The 23,946-nt window shown below is 38.3% G+C and overlaps 2 protein-coding genes across 3 annotated transcripts; both read right to left on the bottom strand.

Annotated features, from left to right (window-relative positions):
• Positions 1–3,880: 3,880 nt before the first annotated feature.
• Positions 3,881–4,308, bottom strand: LOC120009418. The gene is made up of 2 exons (XM_038860016.1): positions 4,292–4,308; positions 3,881–4,193 (listed from the first exon to the last, which is right to left on the bottom strand). The coding sequence occupies exons 1-2, from the start codon at positions 4,306–4,308 to the stop codon at positions 3,881–3,883; spliced, it is 330 nt and encodes a 109-aa protein (XP_038715944.1).
• Positions 4,309–16,409: 12,101 nt separating this feature from the next.
• On the bottom strand, positions 16,410–23,537 carry LOC119981024 (PHD finger protein ALFIN-LIKE 4-like). 2 transcript variants are annotated; one of them, XM_038823983.1, is made up of 5 exons: positions 23,375–23,537; positions 22,584–22,616; positions 18,282–18,510; positions 17,417–17,552; positions 16,410–16,928 (listed from the first exon to the last, which is right to left on the bottom strand). In XM_038823983.1, the coding sequence occupies exons 1-5, from the start codon at positions 23,490–23,492 to the stop codon at positions 16,662–16,664; spliced, it is 783 nt and encodes a 260-aa protein (XP_038679911.1). In that variant the 5' UTR covers positions 23,493–23,537; the 3' UTR covers positions 16,410–16,661. The 2 variants fall into 2 exon arrangements, with proteins under 2 accessions (XP_038679911.1, XP_038679902.1); XM_038823974.1 differs by having other exon boundaries at positions 16,410–16,931; positions 23,375–23,533.
• Between the last annotated feature and the right edge of the window lie 409 nt (positions 23,538–23,946).

The raw sequence follows: 23,946 nt of genomic DNA, 5'->3' as shown, positions 1-23,946 counted from the left end.
CTTAAAATATCCATGGCAAGAATAAAAAGGAAAGAGGAGAGCAGATTTCCTTGTTTAACACCTTTTGAAGATACGAAAAAATCAGAACCAGATCCATTCACTAAAACAGCAAAGCAGGCTGAAGCATTGCATTTCCTTATCCAAGAGAGCCATTTATGCTTGAAGCCTTTCTTCTCCTTCACTTTGAGTAGAAAATCCTGTTAACATCATATTTTATCTATTTTTATACCTCACCTTACACTAGTTTTGTCTCTTTTTCATTGGAATTAAGATGATTATTGCATAAAGAATTGTGGGTTTGTTTGGCAGGCTAAGCTATGCAAAATGTTGAAAATGACTTATTTCATGTTTGATCATTGAAGCCCACCAAAGAAGCCACTCATAGTAGAAGGGGAGTTATAGGCGGCTAGAAAGACAAGGAAAGAATATGAATTTGAGGAAATAAGAAAAGTGCACGTGAGACAAAGCAAAAGAAGGAAACCAAAGAGAAGTCAAACAAGTGTGTCCGATTGGCATTAGAAATTATAAAGAAGGAAGTTTGCTTTGTAACTGAATTAGGAAATCAAAATTCAACTAGAAGTGAGAATTGAAGGAAGCTTGTATTGAGTATAAAAGGAGGTGCACGTGCAGCAGTTTGGGGAGGTGGGAGAGCCACAATTCTCTCTAGCTTTTCTTTGTTCTCTTGTGTTCTTAGTTTCATGAATTGTTATTATTTAGTTTTCTTGTTTCTTACAGCATGAGTGGCTAAACTCTTTTGCTAGAGCTCTAATGTAACCGAGCCATGAATATTCTATAATTTTGGTTATGCTAATTAATAGTTATTATTTTCATGTTGAGTATCTATTGGTGTGTTTAATACTTTCAAATACCTTATCAATATTTGAATGATTTGATATTCTGAACTGAGATTGGAAGGAGATGTTTAGATTTATGCTTCTGATAATAGATACCATAGGTTACATGAACCACAGGAATATAGGGGCACGGCCTATGTGGTTGCTACATGATTGTCCCTAGAGCTTAATGGATTTTTATTAGTTGAATTCGAGTGTTAGGAATAACAGGAATTGCTAGTAAAGGTACTTCAATATAACCAAGAATGGAGTGTTGAATATGTTAGGAAAATCGACTGTCAACATGGATAATAATTAGAATTAGTTTACCAAAGGAGTAGAGTAGGATTGGTGATGGTGAAATTAGATGCCCTAGCACTCTTTCTCTTGATTTCAAGTTACCGACTTTTAATTGCTCAGGTTTTAATTTCTAGTTATAGTTTAATTAGAAAATCAGTTTTCAATTATTCAAATAGAATTTAGGGTCAATCATAATTCGTACTTAGTGAATTTCAATCAATCTCTGTGGGAAACGATCTTACTTATCATTATTACTATTGTGCGAATCGTACGCTTGTGAATTTTCACAATACCACTTTCGCCAACCATTTATAAACGCTGCCCAGAAGGCTAATGGGACGATAATCTTTAATAATGAGGGTGATGAAGGTAGTATTTAAAACCTCGACAAATTCTGCATTGTTGTGGAATTCAGAGAAGAATAAAAGAACATAAGCTTTCACAATATGTCAAAACTTCTTGAAAAACTCCATGGTAACCCATTGGGGCCTTGAGACCTCTCCCCATTGCAATCATCCAGTGCAGCCTTTACTTCATCTTTATCAAAGGGTCTCTCCAACCAAGACGCATCATCCCCACTAATTTTGTCCAAAGGAAGCTCATCTATGGAAGGTCTTCAACTAACATTTTCATGAAACAGATTTTTGTAAAACTCAGTAATACCAAATTTAATGGCACTTTCATTCTCCACAGTAACACCATTCATACGAAGAGATTTGATGTGATTTCGATTCCTAGGGGCAGTGGCCATTATGTGTAAGAATTTAGTATTCTTATCTCTAACTGCCAGCCATTGGATTCTAGATTTTTGCATCCAGCAAAGTTCCTCCTGCCATAAAAGTCTTGAAAGGTAACTTTTATTGGACTCTCTTTTAGCTCTATAAAACTCAATGAGATACCCAAGTTGTTGTTCAGCAATGTTAAGGCCCTCAATCTCACTAACCAGAGAGTCAATTTGAAGATCGATGTTGCCATAAGTACTCTGATTTCACTGTTTGAGTTTTGCCTTGATGAATTTAAGTTTTTCCGCTAGCTAAAAACTAACGAAACCAATGGGTTGGCAAGAGGACCACTACTCTCTAATTAACTCCTCAAGATTTTGGTTCTGGAGCCAAAATTTTGAAATCGAAAAGGCGCAATACCTAATTTAATGGTACCACATTCAAGACTGATAGGATGATGATCTGAGAGAGGTCTGGGAAGAAGAGATTGCTTGATGCAACCAAAGTGGTCTTCCCAATCCAAAGAGAATAGGAATATGTCTAGCCTAGAATGAGAAGCATTAGATCTCATATTCAACCAGGTGAAATCACCATTAGAAAGAGAAGGATTCCTCAAACTACGGTTGAAGATAAACTATTGAAATGTCCTCATTCTGATAGAATCTTTGTTGTCTCCTATTGATCTCTCATGAATGTAGACCACATCATTGAAATCCCCATCAACAACCCAAGGACCTTGCCAAGTGGTTCTAAATTGAGAAATCTCATCCCAAAGAACACTATGGCTGATGTTAGTAGTCGGACCATAAACACCAATAAAAGCCCAACAAAAATTATCGAAAATAGAAGTAAAAATAACAGAGATAGAAAACTTCCCTATGTGATGTCTTTGAAGGTTGACATGATTACTTCTCCAGAGAATAGCAACACCACCTGCTGTCCCACTTGCTAGTAAGGAGATATAACTACCATCTTTCCAACCCCATATAGATCTAAATCGAGCCAAATTGAAAACCTCAACTTTGGTTTCTTGGAGACAAAGAACCTGACACTTTCAATTATTGAGAAAATGATTAATTGAAGCCCTTTTAACCTGGTCGTTGAGCCCCCTAACATTCCAACTGATAATTTTGGTAGACATAGAAAATTATTGCCCTTTGCTGCCTTCTAATCCAGCTCCCCTTTTTGCGGGATTCTTTCCATATTTGATAAAGCATTCAAGCATTTTCAATTCTCTTTTCTCATTGGAAACTTTCCTTGGACTAGCCAGTTGGTCCGACTGTTTCCTCTCCTGGTCTTTCTTTCTCCGCTTCTTTTATTCCATCAAAAAGACATAGGCATCCTTCTCCATACCATGGTAGGAAATGTCTAGGGTTTTTTTCATTTGCGAGAACTTCTGCACAAGCCATTTGGTACTGAAATAAGCATTTTGGATGTAATACACCTCTGAATCGTTACCAGTTTCTCTACAATTTGAAGTGTCAACAGCTAAAGGCATAGAAGACGAGTAAGAATCATCAAAAGGAACTATCTGGTCAATTACAGAGGTCAAAGAAGTGAACGTCTCCTCCACACGGCTATAGAAAGAATTTTAGTCATCCACTGATGAAGTACATGAAGGATTTCATTGGACATCCTCCATTGAAAAATTATCATATAAACCCTCACTAGCATCTTCCAAATCATAAACCAGATCATTCTCACTCCTTTACACCTCTATTAGAGCATTCTCCCCAACCTCACCTTTATGGCCTTCGTGGTCGATCTCACAAAGAGGGACGAAGTAGCTTCTCGAGATTAACAGGTATTCTTGGGTTGGGCTATGACTAGGGCCAGCGTTGGTAGACTTAAGACCAAAGTATCGTCATCATAGAGTAGGTTTGAAATGCAAACTTCACCACTATTATTGCTTATCTTTGCCCCTTCTAAGAAACCATTGCTCACCGTCCTATCAAGCATCACACTTAAAATATCCATGGCAAGAATAAAAAGGAAAGAGGAGAGTGGATTTCCTTGTTTGACACCTTAGGAAATGAAAAAATCAGAAGCAGCTCCATTCACTAAAACAGCAAAGGAGGCTGAAGCATTGCATTTCCTTATCCAAAGGAGCCATTTATGCTTGAAGCCTTTCTTCTCCATCACTTTGAGTAGAAACTCCCAATTCAGGTTGTCAAAAGCTTTTTCCATATCCAACTTACACATCCGACCATCACTTTTTGTTTTTGAGCAGAAGTCCACCAACTCATTCACGATTAAGGATGCATCGAGAATTTGTCTACCCTCCACATAAGCATGTTGAGCTGGGTTATTGACCTTGCCAATGACCTTTCTAAGCCCTCTGGTGAACACATTAGCCAGCCATTTATAAACGTTGCCCAGAAGGCTAATGGGACGATAATCTTTAATAATTAGGGTGACAAAGGTAGTATTTAAGACCTCAAAAAATTATGCATTGTTGTGGAATTCAAAGAAGAATAAAAGAACATCAGTTTTCACAATATGCCAAAACTTCTTGAAAAACTTCATGGTAGCCCATCGGGGCCTTGGGACTTCTCCCCATTGCAATCATCCAGGGAAACCTTTACTTCATCTTTATCAAAAGGTCTCTCCAACCAAGACACATCATCCTCACTAATTTTGTCCAAAGGAAGCTCATCTATGGAAGGTCTCCAACTAACATTTTCATGAAACAAATTTTTGTAAAACTTAGTAATACCAAATTTAATGGCACTTTCATTCTCCACAGTAACACCATTCACACGAAGACATTTGATGTGATTTGATTCCTAAGGGCGTTGGCCATTTTGTGAAAGAACTTAGTATTCTTACCTCTAGGCTACAACCATTGGATTCTAGACTTTTGCTTCCAGGAAAGTTCCTCCATCCATAAAAGTCTTGAAAGCTAACTTTTATTGGACTCACTTTTAGCTCTATAAAACTCAATGAGATTCCCAAGTTTGTTGTTCAGCAATGTCAAGGCCCTCAATCTCACTAACCAAAGAGTCAATTTGAAGACCGATGTTGCCATAAGTACGTTGATTCCACTGTTTAAGTTTTGTCTTGATGAATTTAAGCTTTGCCGCTAGCTAAAAACTAGCGAAACCAATGGGTTGACAAGAGGACCACCACTCTCTAATTAACTCCTCAAGATTTTGGTTCTAGAGCCAAAAATTTTGAAATCGAAAAGGTGCAAGACCCCATTTAATGGTACCACATTCAAGAATGATAGGATGATGATCTGAGAGAGGTCTGGGAAGAAGAGATTGCAACCAAAATGGTCTTCCCAATCCAAAGAGAACAGGAATATGTCCAGCCTAGAAAGAGAAGCATTAGATCTCATATTCGACTAGGTGAAATCACCATTAGAAAGAGAAGGATTCCTCAAACTATGGTTGAAGATAAGTCATTGAAAAGTCCTCATTATGATAGAATCTCTGTTGTCTCCTCCTGAACTCTTATGAGTGTAGACCACATCATTGAAATCCCCACCAATAATCCAAGGACCTTGCCAAGTGGTTCTAAATTGAGAAATCTCATCCAAAAGAACACTATGGCTGATGTTAATAATCGGACCATAAACACCAATAAAAGCCCAACAAAAATTATCAGAAATAGAAGTAAAAATAGCAGAGATAGAAAACTTCCCTATGTGATGTCTTTGAAGGTTGACATGATTACTTTTCCAGAGAATAGCAACACCTCCTGCTGTCCCACTTGCTGGTAAGGAGCCAAATTGAAAACCTCAACTTTGGTTTCTTGGAGACAAAGAACCTGACACTTCCAATTATTAAGAAAGTGCTCAATTGAAGCCCTTTTAACATGGTCATTGAGCCCCCTAACATTCCAACTGATAATTTTGGTAGACATAGAAAATTACTACCCCTTGCTGCCTCCTAATCCAGCTCCCCTTTTTGCAGGATTCTTTCCATATTAAATAAAGTATTCAAGCCTTTTCAATTCTATGTTCTTATCGAGGACTTTCCTTGGACTAGCCAGTTGGTCTGACAATTTCCTCTCCTGGTCTTTCTTTCTCCGCTTCTCTAATTCCATCAAAAAGACATAGGCCTCCTTCTCCATTACCATAGCAGGAAATGTCAAGGGGTTTTTTTCATTTGCCAGAACTTCTGCACAAGCCATTTGGTATTGAAATCAGCGTTTTGGATGTAATACGCCTCTGAATCGTTACCTATTTCTCTATAGTTTGAAGTGTCAATAGTTAAAGGCAAAAGAGACGAGCAAGAATCATCAAAAGAAACTATCTAGTCGATTGTAAGGGTCAAAGAAGTGAACATCTCCTCCGCACAACCATAGAAAGAATTTTAGTCATCCACTAATGAAGTACATGAAGGATTTCTTTGGACATCCTCCATTGAAAAATCATCATATAAACCCTCACTAGCCCCTTCTAAATCATAAACCAACTCATTCTAACTCCTTTCCACCTCTATTAGAGCGTTCTTCCCAACCTCACCGTTGTGGCCTTCGTGGTCAATATCACAAAGAGGGACAAAGTAACTTCTGGAGATTTGGAGGTTTTCTTGGGTTGGGCTATGACTACGGCCAGCGTTGGTGGGCTTAAGAGTGTTACTGGGGCTACTATTATCAGATTTAGCTTTGTAGAGTTTTTTTGTGGGCTTGGAAGTGTTTTTCAAGAACTCCTCGGGCTGGCCCATTCATAAATTTGTTTTGAATTTTGAATCTCGTGGTACGTCATGGAAACTTTACCTTTACCCTTGTCAGTGACTTTTTCAAAGAAAACAGAGTCATCGTTCCCCTTACCACTGCTATCTTTTCAGATTGTTCAAGAATCATTTTCCAACAAGGTATTTGTGTTTTCTAAAGTTGGCAGAGAATTCACTTTGCTAGCAGTGACCACAACTTGGACAACCCCACCTTCTGAGGCTCCTTCATCAAAGATTTATCAATTCTTTGTGTCACCATCATAACCGAAGAAGCCAAATCCAAGATTGAGTCTTCCATTTGCTTCCAACCTAAACCATTTGGGCCCTCAGGGATGAGGATCTTCCAAGTCCTTTTACCCGAGATTTCCTCAATAGACCATAGTTTTCCACTTTGGTTTGATTGAGACAGAAAAATCCATTTTCTATCTCTTGATCTATAATTATGAAGCCGAGGAGATTTGGCCTTTGCTGTAGAAACTCCCTCATGCAGTTGCAGAGCCACTGAGTTACAGCATGGTCTATTGTTATAGAAAATATCCGACCTTTAGATTTCTCAATTATTCGAAGTCAGTCCGTTGATCTTCCTACAATCTCCAAATCGAAGGATTTGTTGTCTACAACAACAAGTCTCTTTACTGACCCTTGATTGCTCCGCAACAAATGTCCCGGCCAATTATCAGTCTTGAGTTGTTGGCCTTAGGAGGTGTCTTCATCTACATCGACACAATGGGGGAAGAGGGACGACCACCATTGGTTAGAGTTAGGCTGGGTTGGTAGTGATGGCTTTTGTGGAAGATGTTGTGGGAGTGGTTGTGGTGGTGGTGGTGGTGGAGGTGATAAGGGTTGTATAGGTGGTGACAGAGGTATTTGTGGTGTGGGGTGTCGGTGAAATCTGTTGTGGTGAGGGCAGGTGTTACAAAGGTGGTGGGAATGGTAGGGCAGGTGGAGGTGGTGGAGGCTGAGGGAAGGTATGATGATAAAAGTAAGGGTTGTGAAGTGGTTGTTGGTAAAGTAAAGGGTATTGGAAGGTGGGGTATGGGAGGTGATGTCCATAGTAGTGTTGTGGATAGGTAGACGGAGGTGGTAGAGGGTAAAGGTAGGAGTAAGGTGGTGGTGGTGGTGGTGGTGGTGGGGGATATGGCGCTGGCGGTGGTAGTGGCTATGGTGGTGGTTGAAGGAGGGATAGGAGTGGCGGTAGGGTATAATATCCACTCATCCTGAACAATCAGTCGTATATGAGAGAGAGAGTTTTTGCACAAATAAACCAGAAGGATTGGCAGAACAAACAAATGGAAACTGAGGTATAAATTTAAACATTTTGAATATCATACGTATATAAATGGGGAAGATTATAATATTAAGATTCGCCTTACATGGTAAATCTCTAGCACATCTCTAACACGAGCACATCTCTAACACGTTGAGACAATTAGAGAGCCTGCACATGGAGATGACTCAAAAAGAAATATAAGCTTTTAAGCATTGTATATAAATTAAGAACTCATCCATTGCACTGTAATAGTAGTAGTCGTACATGATAAATCTCTAACACATTCATATGTCGTATGGGCAAATGATGACTCCAAAAAAATATAAGCTTTTAAGTTGTATATAAATGAGGAACTCACCGTACTGTAATATTATGCTTCCTCTTACATGATAAAACTCTAGCACAATGATATCTCTTTTTCAACATAAACCAATTACCACGCATTCAGCCTATGAGAGTGTGTCTCAAAATAGATTCGCTTGATATGTGAGTTGAAACCAATGTCTTTTATTTTTTATAAATGTTTTTCCTAACAACTTACTGAAGAATTCAATGGTTCGTATGAATCTTATGTAATTGTATTGATGATATGAGTCAATCATATATACATGTACATGTGAAGAGTTTCCTTACCACACATGGAAACTAAATCATGGTAATGAAGGGATAATTACAATGAATATTACATAGAATAAATCAAGAGATATTCATATCAAAGTAATTTTATTCAAAGGCACCAAGAAAGTGCATCCAATTACGAGGAGGCAATAGAAATAGCCTCAAGAAGGCTGTTGCAGTAACAACATTAACAAAAGATTTTATATTGTCGTCAAAGGTCCTCCTATTCCTTTCATTCCATAAGCACCAAAGAATGGCCATAGGAACCAATTGCAAATTCTTCTTCTTTGTATTAAGGGTGGACAAATTGCTCCAAGCTAATAGCTCAGCCCTGACACTGCTCTTAGGAACCCAAACCAGCCCAGAAAGCTTGCAAAAGATATTCCATATGTTTCGGGACTAGATACAATGCAACAAGAGATGATCGATGGATTCAGAATTTTCCCTGCAAAGGATACACCGATTAATCATATGAAATCCCTTTTTCTGCAGGTTATCTAAAGTGAGAATTTACCCCAAACCACTTACCAACAAAAGAAACTCACTTTTGGAGGAGCCTAGCGCTTCCAAACACAAGGCCAAGAGAAGCTAGAGTCCCCAAGGTGAAGCTTTGCTAAGATAAGATACTTGTAGTAAGAACAAATAGTAAAGCAATAGTCATTTGTAAGCCGCCAGCATAGTTTGTCTTCCACACCCTGGTATTAACTCTGAAGCTAATTCACCAATGTGTCCATTTCCCAATCTTGAATGTTTCTAATGAAATTGATATCCCAGCTATAGCCAGTGTCAGATAAAATGAGTGACTCTTTGACAGTTGCTTCCTTGTTGATAGTCAAATTGAAAATGTCAGGGAAGAGCTATTTTAAGAGGGAATTCGCTATCCAACGATCCTCCCAAAAACTAATGGAGTCCTCGTGACCAGCTTTGAAACAAGTATGAGCAAACCAATAAGACCAACCTTTCATAATGTTCTTCCAAAGTCCAGTACCATGTACACCACCCGGCATATTAGAGATCCAGCCCCTACTGGAAAGACCATATTTAATGGCAACAACCTGCCTCCACAACTGATTTCTACCGATACAGAACCTCCAAAACCACTTTCTCAGTAGGGCTTTGTTCAAAACAGCCAAGGAGAGAATTCGCAAGCCTCCATTATCCCTAAGAAGTTTTATAGTTTCCCACTTAATCAAGTGAAATCTTCTATGCTCAATGGTGTCTCACCAGAGGAATCTACATTGATATCATCAATTCTTTTTACCACATGAGCCGACATAGGAAAAAGGGGCATTAGATATATTGGAAGACTTGTAAGGGTACTTTTGATTAAAGTCAATCTACCCGCTTTGAACAAGAGGTTTCCTTTCCAACCAGCAAGCTTTTAATCAAAATTTCCTATTATTGGTTCCCAAATGCTTGAGTCTTTAAATTTGGCACCCAAAGTAAGACCAAGATACTGAGTAGGGAGATTAATGGCACCACAACCCAAGATGGCAGCAAGATCCTCGGTATTAGTGACTGAACCAATAGGAATTATATTACTTTTTCCAAGGTTAACTTTGAGACCATAAACAATCTCAAAACCCAAAAGAATTACTCTAAGGTTGAGAATTTGGTCCTCACTGGCTCCACAAAAGACCAAAGTATCGTCAGTATAGAGTAGGTTCACCATTGTTATTGCTTATCTTTGCCCCCTCTAAGAAACCATGGGTCACCGCCCTATCAAGCATCACACTTAAAATATCCATGGCAAGAATAAAAAGGAAAGAGGAGAGCGGATTTCCTTGTCTGACACCTTTTGAAGATCTGAAAAAATTACAAGCAGCTCTATTCACTAAAACAGCAAAGGAGGCCGAAGCATTGCATTTCCTTATCCAAGAGAGTCATTTATGCTTGAAGCCTTTCTACTCCATCACTTTGAGTAGAAACTCCCAATTCAGGTTGTCAAAAGCTTTTTCCATATCCAACTTGCACATCCGACCAGCACTTTTTGCTTTTGAGCAGAAGCCCACCAGGTCGTTCACGATTAAGGATGCGTCAAGAATTTGTCTACCCTCCACATAAGCATGCTGAGTTGGGTTATTGACCTTGCCTATGACCTTTCTAAGCCCTCTGGTGAACACTTTAGCCAACCATTAATAAACGCTGCCCAGAAGGCTAATGGGACGATAATCTTTAATAATTAAGGTGATGAAGGTAGTATTTAAGACCTCGAAAAATTCTGCATTGTTGTGGAATTCAAAGAAGAATAAAAGAACATCAGCTTTCATAATATATCAAAACTTCTTGAAAAACTCCATGGTAACCCATCGGGGCCTAGGGACTTCTCCCCATTGCAATCATCCAGGGCAGCCTTTACTTCATCTTTATCAAAAGGTCTCTCCAACCAAGACGCATCATCCTCACTAATTTTTTCCAAAGGAAGCTCATCTATGGAAGGTCTTCAACTAACATTTTCATGAAACAGATTTTCGTAAAACTCAGTAATACCAAATTTAATGGCACTTTCATTCTCCACAGTAACACCATTCACACGAAGAGATTTGATGTGATTTCGATTCCTATGGGTTGTGGCCATTTTGTGAAAGAACTTAGTATTCTTATCTCTAGTCTGCAACCATTGGATTCTAGATTTTTGCTTCCAGAAAAGCTCCTTCAACCGTAAAAGTCTTGAAAGCTAACTTGTATTGGATTCACTTTTAGCTCTATAAAACTCAATGAGATCCCCAAGTTGTTGTTCAGCAATGTCAAGGCCCTCAATCTCACTAATCAAAGAGTCAATTTAAAGACCGATGTTGCCATGAGTGCTCTGATTCCACAGTTTGAGTTTTGCCTTGATGAATTTAAGCTTTGCCGCTAGCTAAAAACTAGGAAACCAATGGGTTGGCAAGAGGACCACCACTCTCTAATGAACTCCTCAAGATTCTGGTTCTGAAGCCAAAAATTTTGAAATCGAAAAGGCGCAAGACCCCATTTAACGGTACAACATTCAAGACTGATGGATGATGATCGGAGAGAGGTATGGGAAGAAGAGATTGCTTGATGCAACCAAAGTGGTCTTCCCAATCCAAAGAGAACAGGAATATGTCCAGCCTAGAAAGAGAAGCATTAGATCTCATATTCGACCAGGTGAAATCACCATTAAAAAAAGAAGGATTCCTCAAACTATGGTTGAAGATAAGTTGCTGAAAAGTCCTCATTCTGATAAGAGTCTTTGTTGTCTCCTCCTAATCTCTCATGAGTGTAGACCACATCATTGAAATCCCCACCAATAACCCAAGGACCTTGCCAAGTGGTTCTAAATTGAGAAATCTCATCCCAAAGAACACTATGACTGATGTTAGTAGTCGGACCATAAACACCAGTAAAAGCCCAACAAAAATTATCAAAAGCATAAGTAAAAATAGCAGAGATAGAAAATTTCCTATGTGATGTCTTTGAAGGTTTACATTATTACTTCTCCAGAGAATAGCAACACCACTTGTTGACCCACTTGTTGGTACGGAGCCAAATTGAAAACCTCAACTTTGGTTTCTTGGAGACAAAGTACCTAACACTTCCAATGATTGAGAAAGTGCTTAATTGAAGCCCTTTTAACATGGTCATTGAGCCCCCTAACATTATAACTGATACTTTTGGTAGACATAGAAAATTACTACCCCTTGCTGCCTTCTAATCCAGCTCCCCTTTTTGTAGGATTCTTTTCATATTTGATGAAGCATTCAAGCCTTTTCAATTCTCTCTTCTTATCGAGGACTTTCCTTGGACTAGCCAGTTGGTTCGACAGTTTCCTCTCTTGGTCTTTCTTTCTCCGCTTCTCTAATTCCATCAAAAAGACATAGGCCTCCTTCTCCATACCATAGCAAGAAATGTCAAGGGTTTTTTTCATTTGCGAGAACTTCTGCACAAGCCATTTGGTACTGAAATAAGCGTTTTGGATGTAATACACCTCTGAATCGTTACCAGTTTCTCTGCAATTTGAAGTGTCAATAGCCAAAGGCATAGGAGACGAGCAAGAATCATCAAAAGGAACTATCTGGTCGATTGTAGGGGTCAAAGAAGTGAACGTCTCCTTCACACGGCTATTGTAATACCGCGAACTTCATTTCTTTTAGAAATTAGGTATGATAAACACGTGTTGAGTATATATATATATATATATATATATATATATATATATATATATAATCATTAGAAATTAATACCGAGTGATTTGGGGGGTGTACGAGTGGTTTTAAAACTGAAATTTTTTACTACAGGGGTAACCGTCCGGACAGTTTTTAAAAGCCGTCCGGACAGATATAGAAAAAACTGATACAGGTGAATTTTTAGCATAGGTTTCCGGACACCTGCTTAAATTTTTCACCCGAGAAGTTGTTTTAAACACCCATTTTCGGGTTTCTTTCAAAATAACCGACCAAAACAAACCCTAAACCTCATTTTCTCTCAAATTTCCTCCCTCCCATCAATATAAGATCATCAACCAAGGTAAGATTACTCTCTTTCAAGTTGTTTCAAGTTGGATTCCTAACTTCTCTCTCTAGCTTACATATTCTTAAATTCCTCTCTTTGTTCTAATCTTTCAAGGTTTGAACCCAAACTCAAATCCATGGGTTCCTACATCATTTGAGGCCTAAAGGAAGCTTGAATCCCTTCCCTCTACTTGTTTCTACAACCTTGGTAAGTTTCTTAAACCTAAAAGCTAGTATTTAAAGATTGGGTGATTTGAGATTCTAGGGTTTCATAGGTTTTGTAGATTTGGGGGAAATTCTTTAAATTAGATGAAATTAATGATCTAATAGGTTGATTTAGACTTGTTTATGGTTGTATTGCTAGATTCTATTGTGGATTGGAGTAGCAAGCTTGAGTAGGTAAAGTTCAAGAATTTGGGAAGTTTTGGGTAAGAGAAGGTAATGAGTTCTTGATTTATTGGATTAATTTGTGTTAGATATGTGCAATTGAAGTTGTTTGTATATTGATTGGAGGATGGGTTTATCGAATAATAGGTTGGTTGAGGCCGGGAAAAGTCAAGGTTGAGTATTGATTTACATAGCCAATTTTTGGAGTTCGAGGTAGGGAAATTCCACCCTTTGTTATTCTCTTGAATGTGTATTCCTATTGAGAATATTTATCCTTCCCCATTGTTCATTATGATGCGTTCTCACCTTAATTTGTGCCTGAGGGAGAATAACCCCACTTTGTGATATCTTTATTATATGATTTGAATTATATTACATACCTTACGTGTTCAATCTTCCATTGAGCATGAATTACTCTTGAACATGCATCATATAGTAGTATATGTATATATGTAGGTTGTAGGTTTACCCTATTGCATAACCATGTTGGACATGCATTGAAATTGCATGGAAGATGTCAGGTATGGACCTGGATATCTCCTAGTTGTGATTGATGTGAAATGTGGAATGTCATTGGGCTGTTCAGGGTTCCCATGACTATGGGAATGCCGGTGGGCCGAATCAGGATTCCATATGTGCTTGAAACACCATGCGATGATGCCGTTGGGCTGTTCAGGGTCCCAATATGTGTAGGGATGCCGGTAGGCCAAGTTAGGATCTCGTATGGTGTGGTTATCTATTTGTGTTTGGTGTACATGATGTTAGCTATCATATTGTTGCATTTGTGCCTTTCTTTAATATTTCAGCCTTATATTATTCACTTACTCTTTATTATTCCCTACTGGGCCTTTCGCTCACCCTTTTCTTTCTCCTATTCCCTCCTCGTAGGTGAGTCTAGTTCTGGTACCACGGTCGCGGATCTAGAGGAGGGTGCGTGACATGGATGGACCCCTGGAGAGTGATAGGACTGCTAGTTCTAAATTTGATATATGTTATTACTATTTTGTCGTATCTATGTTTCTTAGTTGAGATATTGTGTGATATCCCTATTCGATGATGGGATGGACAGTAGGGAGGGTACTCCGTGTGATCGGGACTCCCGAACCGGGTTTGTGGACTTCATGTCCTGACGATTTCTTATGTATGCTGGATTGCTATTTGGGCTGGATGTTGAATTATATATGTTGTTGTGTGGAGAAATTATGTGTGACTGTTAGGTGGCCTGAGGCCCTGCTTAGATGTGAGAATTGATTGATGCTATGAATGTTAGGTGGTCTGAGGCCCTGCTTAGAATTGAGAATTTAAATTGTGATATGAATTGTTAGATGGCCGGAGGCCTTGCCTAGGTTGAGAATATATTTGTGAAATTACTGCGTGTTACTCCAGGTTGGCATCCTCCGTATTATGTGGAGATGCTGTCGAAATTTTTGGGTGATCTAATGATTGAATTAATTTGGAGATTAGGAGATTGATTAAGAGGATACCAAAAGTAACGCATCCTGGGTCGGGACGTTACAGCTATAGAAAGAATTTTAGTCATCCACTAGCAAAGTACATGAAGAATTTCTTTGGACATCCTCCATTGAAAAATCATCATATAAACCCTCACTAGCCCCTTCCAAATCATAAACCAGATCATTCTCACTCCTTTCCACCTCTATTAGAGTGTTCTCCCCAACCTCACAGTTATGGCCTTCGTGGTCGATATCACAAAGAGGGACGAAGTAGCTTCTGGAGATTTAGAGGTCTTCTTGGGCTGGGCTATGACTAGGGCCAGTGTTGGTGGGCTTAAGAGTGTTACTGGGGCCATTATTATCAGATTTAGCCTTCCAAAGTTTTTTGTGGGCTTGGAAGTGTTTTTCAAGAACTCCTTGAGCTGGCCCATTCATAGATTTGTTTTGAATTTTGAATCCCGTCATGACAGCTTTACCTTTACCCTTGTTAGTGCCTTTTCCAGAGAAAATATAGCCATTGTTCCCCTTACCACTGCTATATTTTTTCGATCGTGCAAGAATCATGTTTTGACAAGGTATTTGTGTTTTCTAAAGTTGGCCAGAGAATTCACTTTGCCAACAGTGCCCACAACTTGGACAACCCCACCTTCTGAGGCTCCTTTATCAAAGATTTATCAATTCTTTGTGCCACCATCATAACCGAAGAAGCCAAATCCAAGATTGAGTCTTCCATTTGCTTCCAACCTAAACAATTTGGGCCCTCGGGGAGAGGATCTTCCAAGTCCTTTTACCGGCGATTTCCTCAATAGATCATAGTTTTCCCTTTTGGTTTGATTGAGACAAAAAAATCCATTTTCTATCTCCTGATTTATGACTATGAAGCCGAGGAGATTTGGCCCTTGTTGTCGAAACTCCCTCATGCAGTTGCAGAGCCACTGAGTTGCAGCCTAGTCCAAAGTTATAGAAAATCTCCGATCTTTAGATCTCTCAGTTATTCAAAGGCATTCCGTTGATCTTCCTACAATCCCCAAATCGAAGGATTTGTTGTCTACAACAACAAAAGGTTGATTGACTTATTATATTGTGGCCGAGATGTGCTGTCATGTCAATGTCTGCAACAACAATGATCACAACCCGAGAGTTCCTCAAACGGGCTCTCAAGCAAGAATCAAGAGGTTTTGACACCATGAACAATCTCTTATCTGTTTTTATAATTTTTGTTTGTTTCTTGTTAGCCTGGGCAGCTAAGTATGTTAATCCATGTCAAGTGCTTGCAGGTTTTTTCTTATAAATAAATAAATAATTTTCACTTTTAACATCTTACCTTGCACCTGAGCTTTTATTGCTTATTTCGACACTAGTTTCGTTTGGGCAATAAACAGAAGAAGCTGGTAAGAACAAGAAAATTCTGATTTGTTGATGGTTAGGATGAACATCCATTTTGGATAACTTCAAAGTTTCCTCTAATGAGCCAGCAACTGGGACATGCCAACTTGATTTTGATCCCATTCTTGGGAAATATACCTCAGCATTCACCAACAAAAACTCAATCAAGAAGCTAGAGTCTTAGACCAGCAAATCTTATAAATTTGGCTAACCAGATCATACCTAGCCTACAACCAAAACTGCCTCAATTAAGTTAATGCCAACAAATTAAAAGGTATAACTTCATGACGCGGAAGGGAAAAGGCCGTCAATTTGATTCTGATAAAAAGTTAGAAGAGACAACAGCTAAACATTTCTAGCTCAAGACAAGTAACATCTTCACAGAACTAAAACTAAGCACGCAGAAAACTGAGGTCTAGTGTACTAAAAGCAACCGTTTGCATGTTGCGCTAAAAATTGTTCTAGGAAAGTTTAACATGCCCAACATAACAGTCCACTAAAGAAGTCTACAAAGGAAGAGAACATCCCTTGGCCATATTAACTGCGACCTCTCTTGTTGCTGCTGCACGATGGGCACTTGTATTGCTTGATATGCTCAGCCCTAGCAGGGGTGATCTTCACACACTTGCCATGGAACCACTTCTCACATATGTCACAGCATATCCAGAATTCATCTGCCCCATAGCTCTCACCACAAGCCCCGCATGATGTCTCTCCATGTTCATCCTCGTCTTCCTCGTCAAAGCCCTCGTCTTCATCCTTTGGCTGCAATGCTTTTACATACTTTGCTTGAGATTCAGATGTCTTCTGTGTTTATATAACCCATAGAACAAAAGTAGACCATTCAGTTAGGATTAAAGAGAATAAATGGATGTATTCCTAAGCAAAAACAAAGGCAAAGTCATACTTGGAAAAGCAAATACATCATTGCTTAATTATGCTACCTTTACAACACTAGAAAACAAACCTACTTGGCTACTTCAAATACGAAGTACAAACATCATCGAGAAAGTTTGAGGTCATCTGAAGATTGTAAGTTATTTTATGGCTATTTCTTAATAAAATAAATATCCTTAATCACGTACTAGTGCAGCCCAGTCATAGAAATGACATAATTTTCCATTTCCACCATCAGGTGAGTTGGATTTATAATTAACAGAGTTTAAAAAGCAAATATTATATAATAGGAAAGAGATACCAAAGTCTTGACATTTGAAAATCACAGAATATTTGCTTTAATGAAACTAAACAAAATAATATTGCTAACTCGAGTACAGAAAGTCCTCTTTTACCACTTTAGAATTTGACTTGGATTTGCTGCTGCTGTGATTTGAGACAGATGACTTTTCCTTTGATTGTTTCTTTGCGCTACCAGTCACAACTTCAAAAATTGTTGGGAGTTCATTTATCATTGTAAATAATCGCTTCCTGCATCAGGACCAACACATTCTAAGTGCAGAGCATCATATTCAGGCAGTTAAAGAGAACTACTATACAAAAATTAGATGAGCAAGAAGTTTCAAATATATATTTAACCACTTGAGGACACAACCGATCTCTTCATAAATAGAAACTACACTCGGAAATCTATGCAATCCATGCTTGTATGACTTTGATTAACTGTCTTCAAGACTAAGTCCACATAATTATCAGAAGATGAAGCATCACTTGTTGTGACACAATTCACCAGAGTTCAACAGTGTGTTTTTAAATTACCCAGAATAGGAATATATGTCAACTGCATCAAGCCCACAAAACAAAGAAGAAATTATTATATGTAATTCAATTGATAGTGACCGTGATCAATCAACTAAACAGACAGCAGTCACAATTTGACCAAAGGAACCAAGCCAGTTTGGTTAGAAAGATTTGGAAAAAAAATCAGAAAGGAAATCAACATGTCAGCAACACACCAAGAAAATAAATTTTGAATTCAAAACTAACATGAACAATGACATCAACATAATGAGGCAACCAAATAAGTTGTTTTTTTTTTTTTTTGGAATGAAAGAGGCAACCAAACAAGTTTGAAGATGAATCGGGAAGGATTTCCTCTGACTTCCTCCAGATTAACCACTGACATAAGAGGATGTATGCATGAGAGGAAATACCAAGCTGGAATATGGAAGAAGCATTCAACAGAAAAATTATGAATACCTGTCAGCCTTATCGAATCCAAATCTGGCTCCAAAATAGAAAGCCACAGCAAGCAACCATGCATCGCCATGCACAGCAACTAAAGATAACCAGTCCTTCTCTTGCATCCCATCTCTAGCGAAGTTGATACCCAATGCAGGCTCCGGGAGCTCAGGAGGAACTTCTTCAGCGGGCAAATTGACTTCCCATTGTTCACTAGGAAAGCCATACAAACACAGATTCTCCTTCTCTGCAAATTACAAAACATACCCCCAAATATAGTAAAAATAGACCAACAAAAGGGTTCACAGGTAGAAAATAATTATGTAAAGGCAATGACATTAAATGCTTCTTCTCAGGTTCAATTTGTCTAGACGCAAAGGGCAGATGGAATTATGGAAATCATGAAGATACAAACATTAATGCTGTCACAAAAAAAAAACGTACATAATTAAAAAGTAAAAACAACAAAGGCATACTGAAGACCTGAAAGTGCCAGGAAGTACTATGGCAAAAGAGTCACCAGTAATTTCAGCACAGTGAATTGAAGGGTAGAAAAACACACACACACGCACACACATAGAGAGAGAACAGAACTAGAGAAGAGAGCAAAATCCAGAGAGAAGGAATTTCAATTTGAAGCAATTAATAGTTCAGACATAACTATCTTCTCCAAGACACCATATGCCTAACTTTAGCAGAAAAAGAACTGGAAATCTGAAATTAAAAAGTCTGAACATTGGAACTGCCAAATTAATAAATCTGAAAACCACAACCCAAAAGAAAATTTGGACTCTTTTCAGCTTGTGCTCATGACACTTGGTAAGTGTAGATGGGTTTACAATGATCACCATCCACACTCCATGAGGCTAGACAATAAACAGTTTAGGTTTTAGAGACAAGACCGAACAAAAAAAGGTCATTACATGGGACCCACTTGGGACGTTACCTTGTATGTTCTGATCGTTATGGTTTTACTTTAAGTTTAATTCGTATGTTTACATGGCTTCATTTTGATTGCCAAGCATTAGCCTATCACTTTCATATTTAATACATCCAAGAATGTCTCTTCGCACCAATATTTTACCTTGGTCTTGCCAAAAGTTTATAGACAGACTAATTTCTATTTAAGAACATTAGACAAAGTGGAATTGGAACCGTCAAGCAGCCAATAAATGTTTTTGTCAAAATATGGAACCTCTCCAAGGTGGGACAAAATTGAACCCGACTTAACAAAGTAAACCCCGGATACTAGCTGCCACTCAGAAACAACAAGTCATTTTAAATCCAAGATGCATAGGTTAGACTCAAATCCAAGGGGTCCAAGTTTATGACTGGTTGTCGAGTTCCATTCCCTCACCACTAGGCTACCTTGTCTAGGTTTATCAAGCAGCAAATGCATATAAATGAATCTCTTGAATTCATGGGGGACTGTTCTCTGGCATGCTCCCTAGATTCTTTTTGTCTCTCATTCTACTGTACATTGCACAAAAAAAGAAGCCATATAGCTGTTCCCAAAAACCATCTACAGATCAATCTTTCACCCAATTGAGCCTTTCACCTAACTCTAGTATTAAAACGCCTTTTCGAAAACCATCATCTTCCTTAATTCTTCAGTGACAGGTAATAAACACCTGCTACCCTTTGAGCGTAGAAATCATCCATTTCTTTAAGTTCTATGTAACTCTAATAGTAGATTTCAGTCAACAACCATCCATGACATTGAAGTCAAAAAGTCTAGAGTGATGAAATAATACACAACCTCCAAGGTGATTCATACCACCATTATATCGGGCTCTCATTCCCTGTAGATTAATTTGGTGATTTAATGCCTTTTCAGATATGGATAAAATGTGAAGTTCACAAATTTTTGACATAAAAGAGAATTATTTGGCTCTTCTAACTCCTCCGATAGAGTTGGAACGAATGATTACCCATGGAAAGCCAAAGGAAGAAAAGAATCCCAACAACATAACTTTCCTTGCTACGAAGGCTTATTAGGAAAGAATCATAAGTGTTAACAATCTTAAGAAGGGAAGTTCATTTTGCAAATGGGTGTTAACAGTGTGAAGAGGAAACTACAAGACACACCCCTTCACATTGTAAGTGGGTTTTTACACACTTCATGGCTACTACAATCGTGAGACTTTTCTTAGGCGGTTGAACTTGGTTGACGAAGAAGAAGTTTAAAAAGTATTTATGTGAGTCAATTAGCAAAACAGAAAACACAGCAAATGCCATTATATTAGTAATAGTCTCTTTTTGGGGTCAAGTGGAAAGAGAGAAAAAAAAAGAACTACTTTTAAGGGAAAGAAGCTAAGTTCTATGCCATGAAAGGATATATGGTTACACCTTTTGAAATTGGCATACTGGCAATAGTTTGTTAATGATGGACGTGATAGACCTCTTCCACTGCTACTTGCGGTTATGGGGATACAATATTAATGTCTTCTCGTTGATCAATATATTTGGTAAAAAATTCAAAAATAAATTTTAGTATACGGAATTTTAATATGCCATGCAAGTAAGCAAAGCTTAGAGAATGAATAAAAAACAAAACACTGAAACAAGAAAAATACTACAGAAAAGTTGAATCATAAGGTAGCCAGCGAAACGGGTCAAACCGTAAGAGCAGATTTTTTTATCCATTTGCTTCGAAGACCAAGAAACAAATGTTCGACACTAGTTTACCTTTGTCGTCATTTTCAGGTTTTCTCTGATACGGGACCAAAAAACGGGACCAATTTACGGGACTATTTTATTGACCGTTAGATTAATCACACGGAACACATTTTTCTTTTATTTCTTTTCCTTTAGTCTCACTTCTCTCTCCTCTGACAGTCCCTCTCTCATCAAACCCTCTCTCTACTTTTTGTTTCCTTCTGTCTCACTTCTCTCTCTCCTCTAACAGTCCCTCTCTCATCAAACACTCTCTCTACCTGAGCATCCCTTGATTTGTGCACACCGGAGAAATCGAAGCTATACTGAAAAATCAAGATAAACGCTGGAACTATGATACGCAAAGATTGAGCAGCTCTTGAACACGAACAGTGATATGCAGTTTAGGTCAATTTGGGTCAGATTTCTCCATTTCGCGATTCCGATTGATTTGGGTCGAAGATAAGGTCGACTTGAGAAGGGAACAACCCAGAGGCCCTATCACAACTCCTCAGTTGCGATTTCTCTCTATCATGGAGACCAAATCGAGCTATCCAGATGACCCAATCGCCGGAATCGAAAGTGTATAAATGGAAGAGTATAAATTTTTCTTTATCTGTTTGTACCGAAATAGGATAGTATAAATTCTTCCCCTCTTCAATTTGTACCTAATTTAAAAGATATTTGGTTTATTCCTGCAGGAGATTGTTGTTAGGGAATCCTTTTGTTTTGTTGCTGGATAATTGGCTTTGGAGAGGTTGATTGTGTTGTTGACATCTACATTTATGGTTTTCCAACCTGTTTTGTAACCCAAAATATATACCAGCAAGATTAATCTGTTATTGCAAAAGCCTTACATTTGAGAGAAGTATGTTTTTATATCAAAATAAGAAAGATTCATATGATAAGGGCATGTACGTATTCAACTGATTTCAAGTTCAAGTGATTACATTATAAAACCATCAATATATTACAAGTTCAAGCCATCAATATATTGCAGGTTGTAGAGAGAGTGTTTGATGAGAGAGGGACTGTTAGTGGAGAGAGAGAAGCGAGACAGAAGGAAACAAAAAGTGGAGAGAGGGTTTGATGAGAGAGGGACTGTCATATGAGAGAGAAGTGAGCCAGAAGGAAAAAAAATAAAAGAAAAACGTGTGCCATTTGATTAATCTAACGGCCAATAAAATAGTCCCGTAAATTAGTCCCGTTCTTTGTTCCCGTATCAGAGAAAACCTGTATATATATATATATATATTGTGGGGTTGGGGGCTTTGTTGGTGGTACGCAGGGCACATCTCTATTGATGATGTGGGAACCTATGACAACATACGCATTGCAAAACTATGGTAGCTCCAACCAAAATCCAATTACTAAATCTAATACAAAGCCAAACGCCAAAAAAAGAAAAGTCACTTCATGCCCTGATTTGTTCGTAATGTTTCTACCAGAATGTATGCCATAAATCAATGAGACAAATGATAACTCACAAAAAAAACAACATACATTTTTCAAGAAACAGTCAGAAGATATATAAAGCCAAAATGTCAATATTCCTTAAGGAACTCAAGGAATGATGTATTTCATACATCAATAAACGATAAAAGAAAAGTCAGTAAAAACAATATATAAAGCAATTTATCGGTCTAAGCAGAAAGTAAATCTCACCTGGATCACACTGCTGATAAAAGTCTTCAACATCTGCAACAACAAGCCACATACTCAAGGAACTCTTATTTTGAAAACAAGACTTACACTTAGATAACCCATATATGAATTTTGCTCTATTTTATTTGAAGAAAACATTAGGGGAGGAGAAACAAAATGAAAAAAAGAAAATGACTTTAGCCAAAAATCACTCCATGATACACATACTATTGTACATTGCAAGGGTGTAACATAGAGGTCAAGTGTTCTGAAATAGCCTCGCCACAAATTATGTGGGGATAAGGTTTGCGTAGATCTTGCATGTCCCCGCCCCTGTGGGAGAAATTACGACAAATCTCTATACCCATCATCCTAAAGGTTTCTCAAGAACCCTAGAAAAAATGCCGGAATAATCATATAACAAGAGGGAAATAACAAAGGGGAGCACATTTAGGAGCAGAAAACAAAAATATTTATAGTAAAACCGCTAAAGCCCTCCAGCATATACTCTACAGAAGCAATTCTGAAAATAAAACATTAAAGAATCACAAAAGAAATAACAAACAGCAAAAAAAAGGGGACACCGAAAGAAGTAGCAAAATCTACAAAAGTAGTTTCAGAAATAAAGGCAGAAACTGACATTCGACACAATTGATCTCCTCCACGGCACAACTTCAAAGCCGAAAACGGTTAAAATCGATATTCGAAAAAACAAAGTTCCTCTAAATTAACGGCAGAAAACGAAACCTGAGAACCCCATACAAGTCCACGCCAGGAAATTCAAAACAATAAGCAACGAAATTGGAGAGTACCGGTGGTGAGAGCCTTGATCAAGCCGGCTCGGCGGCCATTGAAATCCCTAAAAACGTCTTCCACTGTGCGTGGATTGTACTGTGCTCCTCCTCCTGCTGCACCAACGCCTCCCTCCATTGCGCCTCTCAATTGAATTCCGTGGGTTTCGTGAATTTCTATTTAATAATTTATACAAGTCAATATACTATTTGTTTAAGAGAATTATCAAGTAGACAGAGTATTTCGAATAATATAAATTATTAGGGATTAACTTTGGGAATTTCGTGATGGACCGGATTCCAACCGGGCTTAATTGAAATTATAGTTGGGTTGTGGAGCCCACAAAGCAGAACGAATAAGGTAAAGGTAAGGTCCGTTCTAGTTTTGAAACGTAGGCTTGATGACGTTTCACTGTCCCTTGGTGACACGTGTAATTGGTCTTGGATTAAAAAACAGGGGGGGAAGATAGTTGGCAGTGATTAGGAAAAGAGAGTTTTTAGAGTTCAAGTTGAGTGAGGGTTCTAAATCTAACAGAGTATTGGAAGGACATGAAATTTTGGCAAACCCTCTCATCTTTGATTTCCGAGAAACT

Source organism: Tripterygium wilfordii, chromosome 2, assembly GCF_013401445.1.
Source record: "Tripterygium wilfordii isolate XIE 37 chromosome 2, ASM1340144v1, whole genome shotgun sequence".
Classification (NCBI taxonomy): Eukaryota; Viridiplantae; Streptophyta; class Magnoliopsida; order Celastrales; family Celastraceae; genus Tripterygium; species Tripterygium wilfordii.
The sequence above is the reverse complement of the archived record's forward strand: the minus strand, read 5'-3'. Positions and strand labels throughout refer to the sequence as shown.

Coding starts and splice junctions, on each gene's coding strand:
- LOC119981024 (XM_038823974.1), bottom strand. CDS start 23,492: ATGGAGGGAGGCGTTGGTGCAGCAGGAGGAGGAGCACAGTACAATCCA. Junction 22,617..23,374: donor GATCAAGGCTCTCACCACCG/GTACTCTCCAAT, acceptor TTGTTGTTGCAG/ATGTTGAAGACTTTTATCAG. Junction 16,932..17,416: donor CCAAGTCAAATTCTAAAGTG/GTAAAAGAGGAC, acceptor ATATAAACACAG/AAGACATCTGAATCTCAAGC.